Genomic DNA, 11934 nt, shown 5'->3' on the forward strand with positions numbered 1-11934 from the left:
TGAACATATCTTTCACCCTTATTTGGAAGGCTAGGAAGTGATCCAATAGTACAGTTTATCCTTGTAATGGAACGTTTGGTTGTAGTGAATGGATCTACTGAGGTGAACAGTCCCTAGATATAAGTCCCTAATAAAAATTGTCTGATGTGGCCATGGCCGAGATTAAAGAAAATCCTTTTGGAGATTTCCAACATATGACGCCAAAATATTGCTAATAAAATATGGTCGAGTTAATCGGATTGATTATAATCTTGACCACCTATGAAGAATGAAGAAAAGAGGCTTATAGGACTCCGGGGTGTATTTCAGGAGATTACTTTGATGCTTAAGTAAAGGAAAAAATATAATGGAAATATAATATGCAAAGTATAATCAAATACATGATTATCAAAATGATTTTATTATAAAAAAAAAATATTTATAATATTATTTAATAAAATGTTATTGTATAATATTACTATTTAATATTAAATTATTTAAATAAATATTTATTTTAATATCATAATTGATAAATTAAACTCATTTCTGATTCCTACGTCAATGCACACCAAACACGATAATACAACTTCAGCTTCAATTTCACATCAAAACCAAATATGAGAGGAATTTGACATTTAGTTTTCAATTCCAGGGCATTCAAATTTCAATTTCGAATCAAATGCTAGCTTATCGACACATAGGTTCTCCTTCATTGATTTCTCATTAATGAGAAGCCAACAAGATCATTAGGGTTAAAGTTTGACTTGGGAGTTCTCTATGAGATGGAATTGCATGTGATATCCTTCTTATTAAATAGAATTAATTGGTGCTTTTAATACCTTGAGACCCTAATTTTGGTGCATGCTCTTCAATCTCTCCTAAGTCAATGCATCAATTTTGTATCATATCAATCATCATTTTAAGACTTTCCAAAACCATTCAATTCACATAGTGAATAATATCTTCTTTCTTACCGCAAACCTTCAAAACCACCAAATGAACAACCTGATGAGTTTGGACAGAAAGCATGATGAAAATAGAAAGGAACAAAGAATTAAATGGGAGGCTTGATCCACCACTAATTTCTCTGACTTGAAGTTTGTATTTTGTGGATCTATCATTTTGCAATTTATGCATTTTAAAAAGTCCAACATTTTGTTTTTTTTTTTTTTTTTTTTTTGAGTTTTTAAGAAATTAAGATAAGTGTCTTTAAAAATTTTGGAAGTTTAGGTTCCCGCATAATTCAAAGTTTAAATTATTTTTTAAATTGATCTTAAGAGGTTGCTGAAAATTATTGAAAATTTGTATGCAAGTGGATGGAAATTTGTAAAGTGACACACATACACACATATATAAGGTAATACAAAAATGTTTGAAAGTCTACTCAATTTGAAAATCCAATCTAAACCAAACTAAAAATTCAATTGACCGACTTGTTCAGGTTGGTTTCGGTTCATACTTTTTATGATTTTTTATTTTTAGTTTATTTTGATTTTTATGTTTATGTACTGACAGTTACCCAATCTGAACCAATATATGTATTTATTTACAATATATATCTTTCTTATATTATGCATAACTATACAATAATTTGTATAATATATCTTAGAGTTACAACATAGTATGTGCTAAGTATTTTTTGGATAATAAAGTGTAAATGTAAACACTAAACCAAAATCCAAGTAAAATATCTAATTTTTCTTTTAAAAAATTATAATTATTTAAAAATTAGTTCAAATTGCATAACCGAACCAAACCGTCAATTAATCGGACCATCGGTTAACGAAAGGATTCAAGTCGATATTAGTTCACAAAACTACAAAACCGAAACATTTAACTCGGTTTGATTTCTGAGGGTTCGGTTCAAATAATCAAACCATGTACACTCCGGAATATTTTGAAACTGATCCACCCTGTCAAAAAGGGTTTTTTTTTTTTTTTACATTATGGCCCCAATTTCATCTCTCTCTCTCTCTCTCTCTCTCTCTCTCTCTCTCTCTCTCTCTCTCTCTCTCTCTGTGAACGTGAACATTTATTTAAATGTTACATCCAATACACTCGAAGGAAAGAAACCAACGCAAAAAACGTCAAATGGAGAGAGATGCAACAAACACTGGCATGTTGAAACATCAATGGTGCAACAGAGCTTGTAGCACCATGAAATCATCGCTGATCCATATTATTTCTCAACAAGATTTGAGAGTCGCTCAGTGCCAACCTGGAAACGGTGGCTTTTAGTAGAGATCACCCTCCTTGTGTGTGTGGATCACACAGTCCGAGGTTGGGTATGAGATGCAAGTCAGCACATAACCCTTCTCCATTTGATTGTCATCAAGGAAGGATCCATCAGATTGATCCACTGATCCCGACACCATCAGCCCAGCACAAGTCGAGCAGGCCCCTGCCCTGCAAGAATAAGGCAACTCGATTCCTGCATTCTCCGCGGAGTCTAGGATGTAGGAATCATCAGGAGCCTCGAACTCACTCTCTTCACCCTTCGGTCCAATCAGCTTAATCTTGTACGTTGCCATTGCACATACTCTGAAAGCAGGAGAAGATTTCAAGCCAATGCTTTTTAGACATCCAAGAGACGGGGGCCTCTTCAGAATGGCACTCGTACTTCGGTTCATTGGTGTGCCTTGGAACACGTAATAGGAGGGAAGTCTCACAATCAACATGTTTAACCTGAACGGTTCATCCAGTTCAACAAACAATTTACCATAGATAGATAAAAATGTAAATAATAACAATTTTATTAAAATGCATGGGAAGCATTTGCAATATGTGGATGTGAAAAGGCTAGCAGATCAGAGGAATCTTCCTGTACATAGAACATGAGCATACATCATCTCCATCAGAAAGGTTCACATAGTAAGAAAAGAAAGGTTATCTAGTCTGATCATATTTCAATGAACTTCCCTTCTGGAAGCCCCCATACAATAAAATAGATCATATTAAAAACAATTATTGCAATATTGGAGGCTGTCACTGTAGTGTATTCCTCACTGTAGTTCACTAGGAAAAGAAACGCTATGAGAAGAAACCAGTGTATGGCTCTCAGCTCTTCAGTTGAGGCTCCATATTTTAGACTTTTAGCCACCTGGTGGAAATGGTCAGACAATATAATTTATCAGAGGTTTGATGCAGTATTTGGAGGCGTGGAGTTCTAGCACTAGATTCAGAACAATATGGAATTGCAGAAAACACAAGACAAGATGTATCAAGAGTTAGCAAATTCCGACAATTCCAACACCAAGGCTTGAATTCCATGTTTTCAAAATTCAAATACATGATAAATCATAATAAAAGGTTCCCTAAGCTACTCGCTATTTGAACCTCCTTCTGGAAGACCTACACCATAAGATAAATCATATTAAAAGCTAATACTGCAATACTGGAGGCCGTCCCTATTATATATTCCTTACAATAATTCACTAAAAAATGGAACAAAACATCTTTGAAGAAGGCACTTGATGTTTCGAGCACTATGAGAAGAGATTAACGTAAGGCTCTCAGATCTTCACTCAAGGCTCCATATTAAGCTTTTAGTCGCCTGATGGAAATGGTCTCACAGTATATTTTAATAGAGACCTGATGCAGGAGTAGGGAGCATCCAGTTCTAGCACTAGATTATAAGAAGTAAGGCAAATGATGTCTGGAGCACTATGAGAAGAGACTAGCATACGGCTCTCAGCCCTTCACTCAAGGCTCCATATTTTAGGCTATTAGCCACCTGATGGAAATGTTCTCACAGTATATTTTAATAGATACCTGATGCAGTATAAGGAAGCATGCAGTTCTAGCACTAGATTAAAAAAAATGTGGAATTGAAGAAAAAAAAACTCAAAACACAACTTAAAAGTGTTGACAAATTCTGCACAACTCCAACTCCAGGGCTTAAACTCCAGGCTTTCAAAAACAAGATAAATGATAAATCATACTAAAAGGTTCTCTTTCTCTAAGCTATTAATACCTTAAGTCATACTAAGAGCTAAAATTGCAAATTTGCAATATTAGAGGCTGCAACTATTATGTATTCCTTGCTATAATTCACTAGAAAATGGAATCAAAATGGCCATTTTCAAAGGAACAAGGCAATTGATGTTTGGAGCACAATGAGAAGAGACTAGCGTAAGGCTCTCAGCTCTTCACTCGAGGCTCCATATTTTAGCCACCTGATGGAAATGGTAGAAGGGGGTCCCCAGGCCACAAGGCTCCCGCTTTGCAAGGGTAGAGGAAGGGTTGTCGCAATGTACTCAGCCTTACCTGCTTTTATGCAGAGAGGCTGTTTCCTTGGACTCGAACCCATGACCAACCAGTCACAAAGGGACGATGTGTAGAGGCTGCAACTATTATGTATTCCTTGCTATAATTCACTAGAAAATGGAATCAAAACGGCCATTTTTGAAGGAACAAGGCAATTGATGTTTGGAGCACAATGAGAAGAGACTAGCGTAAGGCTCTCAGCTCTTCACTCGAGGCTCCATATTTTAGCCACCTGATGGAAAGGGTAGAAGGGGGTCCCCAGGCCACAAAGGCTCCTACTTTGCAAGGGTAGAGGAAGGGTTGCCGCAGTGTACCCAGCCTTACCTGCTTTTATGCAGAGAGGCTGTTTCCTTGGACTCAAACTCATGACCAACAGTCACAAAGGGACGATGTTACCCGAAGGAAATGGTATCACTATATATTTTAACAGATACGCTGCATTTGGGTACATGGAGTTCTAACACTAGATGCAAAATTTTGTTGTAAAAAGCACAACACAAAATTGCATCAACTAATGGCAAATTTTCCCATTATTCCAAATCCAAGTTTTGAACTCCATGGTTCCAAACACAAGGGTAATCTTGTTATAGTGTTGTAAAGGGCCAGGACGCCACCCTCCCCCCCCTTCTCCATGCACACACACAAAAAGAAGGGAAAAACAAAAATAAAAATAAAAATAAAAATACTAGCCTTTCTACCTTTATAAAGCATCACTTCCAAAGGGAAAAGTTTTCCAACAATGGGGTTGTTATAATCCAGGAGCAAATATCGGGTTCTGATTTCACTCTAGCTATGCAGTCCAACATAGTGCCAATTCGAGAGCATTACCATAAATTTGCATAAAACAAAGATCATAAAAAATAATTCCTAGCAATGATGGACAAACACAATGTAATACCCATCAAGATTAATTAAGATGACAAAGAGGACTCCGCATAGAAAAAGCAAACTTCACAGAAAACATACATAATCAAATTCTATATGGAATATAAGATGACAATTTGTACAGGATCTTTAATTGTATCATAGTATAAACTCAAGCAGCATCCAGAAAAATTTTAGTCCTTCAAAACTTCTTCCAAAATTATAAGTCAAAAAATATTGCAAATTAACTTATCAACAACTAATATCTTGCACAAATGATCCCAACAGAACAGTGATGGATATCTTAGATATTATCTGAACATGTTGTCCAGAAACCTTCTACATGGCACAAGCCTCTGAAATTTCTCAATGGAAAGCACTGATTCATGCTTCTAATATTTCGAATCACATAAAAACAAACAAAAATATACCCTCATTTGGCAAATTACTGCCTCAAAAAAAAAAAAAAAAAACCAAACCGCAAAATTCCTGGAGTACAAGTGCAAAAAAAATATGCCTATTTTTATAGGAGGCACAAAGTGTTGTACAAATAAATAAGAGTGCAGCACAAGTAATAAGAGTGTAGTAGAAATAGTACAAGTGTAGTACAAGTAATAAAAGTGTAGTACAAGTAAATACATGTTAATAGCCCCCCCCCCCCCCCAAAACTCAAAGTGTGTGGGAGACTAGCTTGAGGTTGTCAACCAAATCACGATGACGTCCCTTAAGATGTGACTTGATGAAGATATCTACAAACTGGTCTTTAGAAGAAAATGAGAAGAGCTTGAGAGCACCATGAATAAGATGATAACGGATAAAATGACAATCAATCTCGATGTGTTTAGTCTGTTCATGGAAGACATCATTGTGAGCAATGTGAATGACACTTTGATTGTCACGATGAAGAGGAGTAGCAACGGATGCGGACACACCTAAGTCCTTGAGAAGCCATCGTAGCCAAAGGAGCTCAGATGTGGTATCAGCAAGGGCACGATATTCTGCTTCAGTACTAGAGCGGACCACAAGGGTTTGTTTCTTACTTCGCCAAGAAATCAGAGAAGTGCCAAGAAGAAAACAATAACCAGTGGTGGACCTACTATCAGTAAGATCTCCTTCCCAATCAGCATCAGAGAATGCACGGATGACAAGCGGAGATTGAGCAGAGTAGAAAAGGCTAAGGAAGAGAGTGCATTTCAAATATCGAAGAATAAGCAGAACAGCAGCATAGTGGGTCGAAGGTGGAGCAGAGAGATACTAGCTCACCTAGTGAACAGCATAGGAGATGTCTAGACGAGTGACAATGAGATAAACTAGGCTGCCAACCAAGTGTCTGTAAAGAGAGGAATTAGACAATGGTTTCCCCCTTGAGGGAGTCAGATGCACATTAAGTTCAACTGGAGTGTCAACAGTCTTGCTATCAGTGAGTCTAGCTCAAGACAAGGGTTCAGATGCATACTTGGCCTGAGAAATGTAAAGACCATCTGTGGAATGAGTGATTTCAAGACTCAAGAAGTAGCTGAGATGACCAAGATCTTTCATCTCAAATTGCTGACTAAGAAAATCCTTGAGTTCTTGAATGCCACTAAGGTCATCACCAGTTATGATCATATCATCCACATATAGGAGGAGCAAAATAGTGTCTTTGTCAGTGTGACGAAGAAATAAGGTAAAATCATAAAGACTGACAGTGTAACCCAAGCGAAAGATGGTGGAGCTGAACTTGGCAAACCAAGCTTGTGGAGCTTGTTTAAGACCATAAAGTGCACGTCGAATGTGAAAAACCTTGTTTGGTTCAACAAAGAGACCAGGTGGAGGTTGCATATAAATACTTAACTCCCCATTAAGGAAGACATTTTTGACATCCATCTAAAAAAGGTCCCACTTACTAGCAACAGCAACAGCTAAGAGGGCACGAACAGATGAGATACGAACAACTGGAGCAAAGGTCTCCTCATAATCAATCCCGTACACTTGTGTAAAACCTTTTACAACAAGACGAGCCTTATAGTACTCAATGGACCCATCAGAGCGAGTCTTGATCTTGTATATCCATTTACAACCAACAACAGACTGTCCAGGAGGGAGAGTAACCAAATCCCAAGCATGGTTCTTAGATAATGCATCAAGTTCCTCTTTCATTGCAATCTACCATAAAGGGTCAGTGGAGGCCTCACGATAGGTGTGAGGCTCGTGCAGTGTAGCAAGGGCAGTGTAACAATGACAGTCAAGTAAGTGAGCAGGAATGAATCTTACCCGAGTTGAGTGACGAGGCGGAATATCCTCTACAAGATCTCCAAACGAAGCAGAGGAAGGAGACCCAAGCTTAGGGTTGGGTAGCCCGTCGTCGACCTGTTCATCTTCCACCTATTCATGAAAAGGTGAACCGGGAAAGGGATCAAAAGTATCTGGTGGTTGGACAGAGAAGTCTATAGGAGGATCATAAGCATCTATAAAGGAAATAGGCGACTCATCTGGAAAGATTTCTGACACAGAGGAGGTAGACAGAGAAGAACGAAAGTGAGAGAGCTCAACAAAGGATCGGTGTTCCCAAAAGACAACATTATAGGAGACATGAAAACGATGAAAGACAGGATCATAACACCAATACCCCTTTTGAGTTTCGCCATAGCTAAGGAAACAACAAAGTCTAGATCGAGGCTCAAGTTTGTTATGCTCATGTGGTTAAAGAAGAACGAAACAAGCAGAACCGAAGGAATGAAGGTGATGATAGTCTAAAGGTGATCCAAAAAGACGATCATATGGAGTTTGATTTTGGATGACAGAACTAGGAATGCGATTGATAGTATGAACAGCATGAAGAGCAGCTTCACCCCAAAAAAGATCAGGAACTTTGGCAGAGAGAATGAGAGCATAAACAGTGTCCTAAATATGACAAAGTTTTCATTCAGCTCTACCATTTTGCAGAGAGGTACCTGGGCAAGTTAGGTGATGTACAGTGTCATAGGAATGCAAAATGGCTTAAAAAGCATATTGAGTATATTCAAAAGCAGTATCAGATCGAAAAATCTTGATACGTTTGAAAATTGTGTTTCAACAATTTTTGCAAAGTTACTATAGATTGGTAGTAATTCAGAACAAGATTTCATGTGAAAAATTCAACTATAATGAGAATAATCATCAATAAAGATAACAAAATATCGAGATCCACCAATACTAGTAATAGGAGAATGTCCCCAAACATCAAAATGAATTAACTCAAAAATGCTATTAGTGACAGATTCACTATTATTGAAAGGTAAATCTGGTTGTTTTCCTAACTGGCATGAAGTACAATCAAAATTGTATTTGGACACAGAACCTAACAGACCCCTAGAAGTTATTTGTTGTACCCGAGAAGAGGGTGCATGACCAAGACGAGAATGCCAAAGTGCAAGAGAAGGTAAAGAAGAAACCGCAGCAGCTGCAGCAGCAATAGAAACAAGAGCAACAGGTGGAAGATGAAGGTTGTCCACTAGAAACATACGCCCAACTCTAGAACCAGTCCCAAGCTCCTGCCCCGTCCTTGAATCCTACACAATACATCCTAAATAGTCAAAGGTAAGGCGATAACCTAGTTCAGCTAATTGTCCCAAAGAGAATAAATTATAGGATAGGTCAGGTACATGGAAGACCCCAGGAACTGAAAGGTTGGAGGTCAAAACATACCCTAAACTATTGCCATGTAAAGTGGATCCATCAGCTATATGAATATTTAGAGGGTGTGGTGCAAGGTCAAGTTTAGAAAATATGGACGAGTGAAGTGTCATGTGATTGCAACAGGCAGAATCAAAGAGTCAAGATTGAGACTTATGAGGCAAGACTGAGAGAGTAGTGGAAAGAGATGCATTACTAGTCATACGAATAGCCTGAGCCATTATGTCCTATAGTTCAGTTGAGGAGAGGTGGATAGAGGATCCAGAAGACTGAGACTCAGCTGAGACGAAAAGCATTGGCGTAGTAGACTCAGAATTGGCAACAGCTGCAGTAGATTTGTTGCGAACGGTAACAAGTCTCAATAGTGTGGCAAGGAAGCTTGCAATAGTTGCAAAACTTTTTGTTGGATTGCTTGCGACGATTGTCAAAGCTAGAGGCATTAAACCCTGATTGCTAAGATTGCTCTGTGGGAGCAGATGGAGCAATAGTCAGAACATTCAGCTTATTCTGGGCTTGAAGGGTTGTAAGACGAACTTCTTCTCCAACCAACTCATTTACAGCATTATCAAGAGAGGGAGGAGGACTGCAATTAAGAAACTGACCTCGAATGGGCTCAAAGGCTTTGTCAAGTAACATCAAGAACTCATAGAGACAGAATTCATCTCAAACAGCAGCATATTGTTGAGCAAATTTTGAGCATGCCCAAGTTGGATCAAAAAGGTCATCTTGGTCCCAAAGAAAGCGAAACTAATCATAGTAGTCATTGATAGATTGCCTTGGTTCTTGCTAGAGCCAATGCAACTCAACCACTAACTAATATTTCATGAATCCGAGAGAAGTGGAATATCGTTTAGCCAACATATCCCATGCAGATTTTGCATCATCAAAGATGCCAAACAGATTGGAGATGGAAGGAATGAAAGTGTTTCGGACCCAAGTAAGGATCATATGGTTTTGACTATTCCATTCAACTATGCAAGCAGTAAATGCAGTAGCTTCTTCAGCTGCCCCATTGACACGAATAGTGATTGCACCAGCACAATATTGTCAAAGCACGCGACCCTTAAGAAAACTATGCATAGCTTGAGACCAAGATAAATAATTCCCAGTCCCCTCCAATGTAGTATTGATGGGGCGAGGAAAAAAAATGTCCTTTTTATCCATTTAGAGACACAATATGCAAAAATAGACTGTAAAAATGAAATCTACGTGAAAAAACTGGGTAAGAAGAACCTGGCCTAGAAAAGTCAACCCTAGAAAAGTCAACGGCCAAAGCCAACGGTCAACACTTAGGTCAACGGTCAACTGCGCTGACGTGGCATGCTGTCGTGGCAATTTGAAGTGGCGTGCAGTAGTGGCGTGATGACGTCAGCTAGGGCTGACGTGGCAGGATGAAACAGGCGCATGGAGCGATTGGCGCGTGAGGCGCATGCACTTTGAAGCAGAACACGGCGGCAGCGCGTGCGGGTGCATGCGAGCTCCGATGACATCTTGGTTTCCACCGATGAGTAGATCGGCGAATGACGATTTTGATGGTACCTGCAGAAGCTTGATCGGAGTGATAAGCACAGCGGCAACAGAGGATGCAATGGTTTATGGTGTGGTTCCTTGACGGCAGCGGAAGCGTGATAGGGAAGGAACAACACCAAGAAAACAAGACCGTTAAGAAATGGTCAAAGCACTAGCTCTGATACCATGTTAGAAATACTGAACAAGTATTATTGTATTTCTTTTTTTTTAAGAGTATACATAGGTGCCTACTTATATAGGAGGCACGGAGTGCTGTACAAGTAAATAGGAGTGTCATACAAGTGCAGTACAAGTAATAAGAGTGTAGTTAAGCAGTACAAGTATAGTACAAGCAGTACAAGTACAGTACAAGCAGTACAAGTACAGTACAAGCAATAAAAGTGTAGTACAAGTAAATACACGTTAACAGTAATGCTTAAGGACAACACAATAATAAATTTCATGGATTCTTCAGCACTTGAAAAATTTAGTCCTTGAATAAGGTCAATAAGCCCAAAACAGAAAAGCAAAATCGCTGTAAACCCGCAAAATATTACTTTTTAAAGAAATAGCACAAAATGGGCTAGGCTCCCGTACAACATCAGTGATTTAGGGACGGGAATGAATAATGAATTCTGCACCATGTACCTTTGCCTCCGCATATGGAGAGACAAATTTCCCTAATTTAAACCTATGCCTTCAACAACAGCTCTAGCACCCTTACCATTGACCTAAGCTCACCCACACAAAAATACCTCCTACTATGGGCCAAAGGCATACAATTATCTAATGCCAGTTTTCTTAAAATTAGCAGCAAATTAGTCAAAAGAAAAAACATTTCCAAAAATGTTATCTTCTTTTTATACAAAATAAAAGAGAATTTTTCAGTTGAATTTAACTCGAAAAATCCAAACAGACCAAAGTTTCTGTAAAAAATATGGAGGACCAAAATGGCCTCGATTGGCTAGGGAAATGAGATTGGGCATGTGAAATGAGGTAGATCTTGCAAAAGTAGAAGAAAAAGAAGGAGAAGAAGCAGAAAATGTTACTTTATTCAACTTAACATTTATGGCGAAGAAGAGCACACGGTAATACAGCATAAGACGCATATACAAGCATTCAAGACCAATCCTCAAACCCCCACCAAGACTCCAAATATGAAAGAAAGAAGACGAAACAAATAAGAAACCAACACAATGTGTGGAAATTCGAAACTGATTACATACAAATCAACAGCAGAAAGCACGGATTCAAGAACAGAGGAGATCTTACCTAGGAAGGGAGGATCACAGGCGCAAAGGGCTACAAAGTGCTGAGAGATCCTGAGCCTAGCAACTAGAAGCGGAGACCACGAGGAAGCAGCAAAGCCGCCACCCGGCTCCTACTACAATTTAGAGAGAGAGAGAGAGAGAGAGAGAGAGAGAGAGAGAGGTGGCTTTTGGGAGAAGCTGATAGGAGGTGCCCTAACAATTTCCTAATGGCCGAAAAATAAACAAAGAACGTTTCTAAAAAAGAAACAAATTTTCTTTTTAAAAAAGACATCTTCAACTTATTACTGACGTCATTATTATTTATTTAGGAAAAAATTTTAAGTAAAAGACGTTTAGAGTGTAGTTACAGTCTAATATTTTAATCAGAATGTGATCTAATTTCTGCTCTTAA

The 11934-nt window shown here is 38.5% G+C and overlaps 1 protein-coding gene across 1 annotated transcript; it reads right to left on the reverse strand.

Moving 5' to 3' along the window:
• Nucleotides 1-1872: 1872 nt before the first annotated feature.
• On the reverse strand, nucleotides 1873-11548 carry LOC131147832 (ferredoxin, root R-B2-like). Its single transcript, XM_058097436.1, has 2 exons — nucleotides 11499-11548; nucleotides 1873-2664 (listed from the first exon to the last, which is right to left on the reverse strand). The coding sequence occupies exon 2, from the start codon at nucleotides 2655-2657 to the stop codon at nucleotides 2214-2216; it is 444 nt and encodes a 147-aa protein (XP_057953419.1). The 5' UTR covers nucleotides 2658-2664; nucleotides 11499-11548; the 3' UTR covers nucleotides 1873-2213.
• Nucleotides 11549-11934: the final 386 nt, after the last annotated feature.

This window comes from Malania oleifera, chromosome 2 (genome assembly GCF_029873635.1).
Source record: "Malania oleifera isolate guangnan ecotype guangnan chromosome 2, ASM2987363v1, whole genome shotgun sequence".
Taxonomy (NCBI): domain Eukaryota; kingdom Viridiplantae; phylum Streptophyta; class Magnoliopsida; order Santalales; family Ximeniaceae; genus Malania; species Malania oleifera.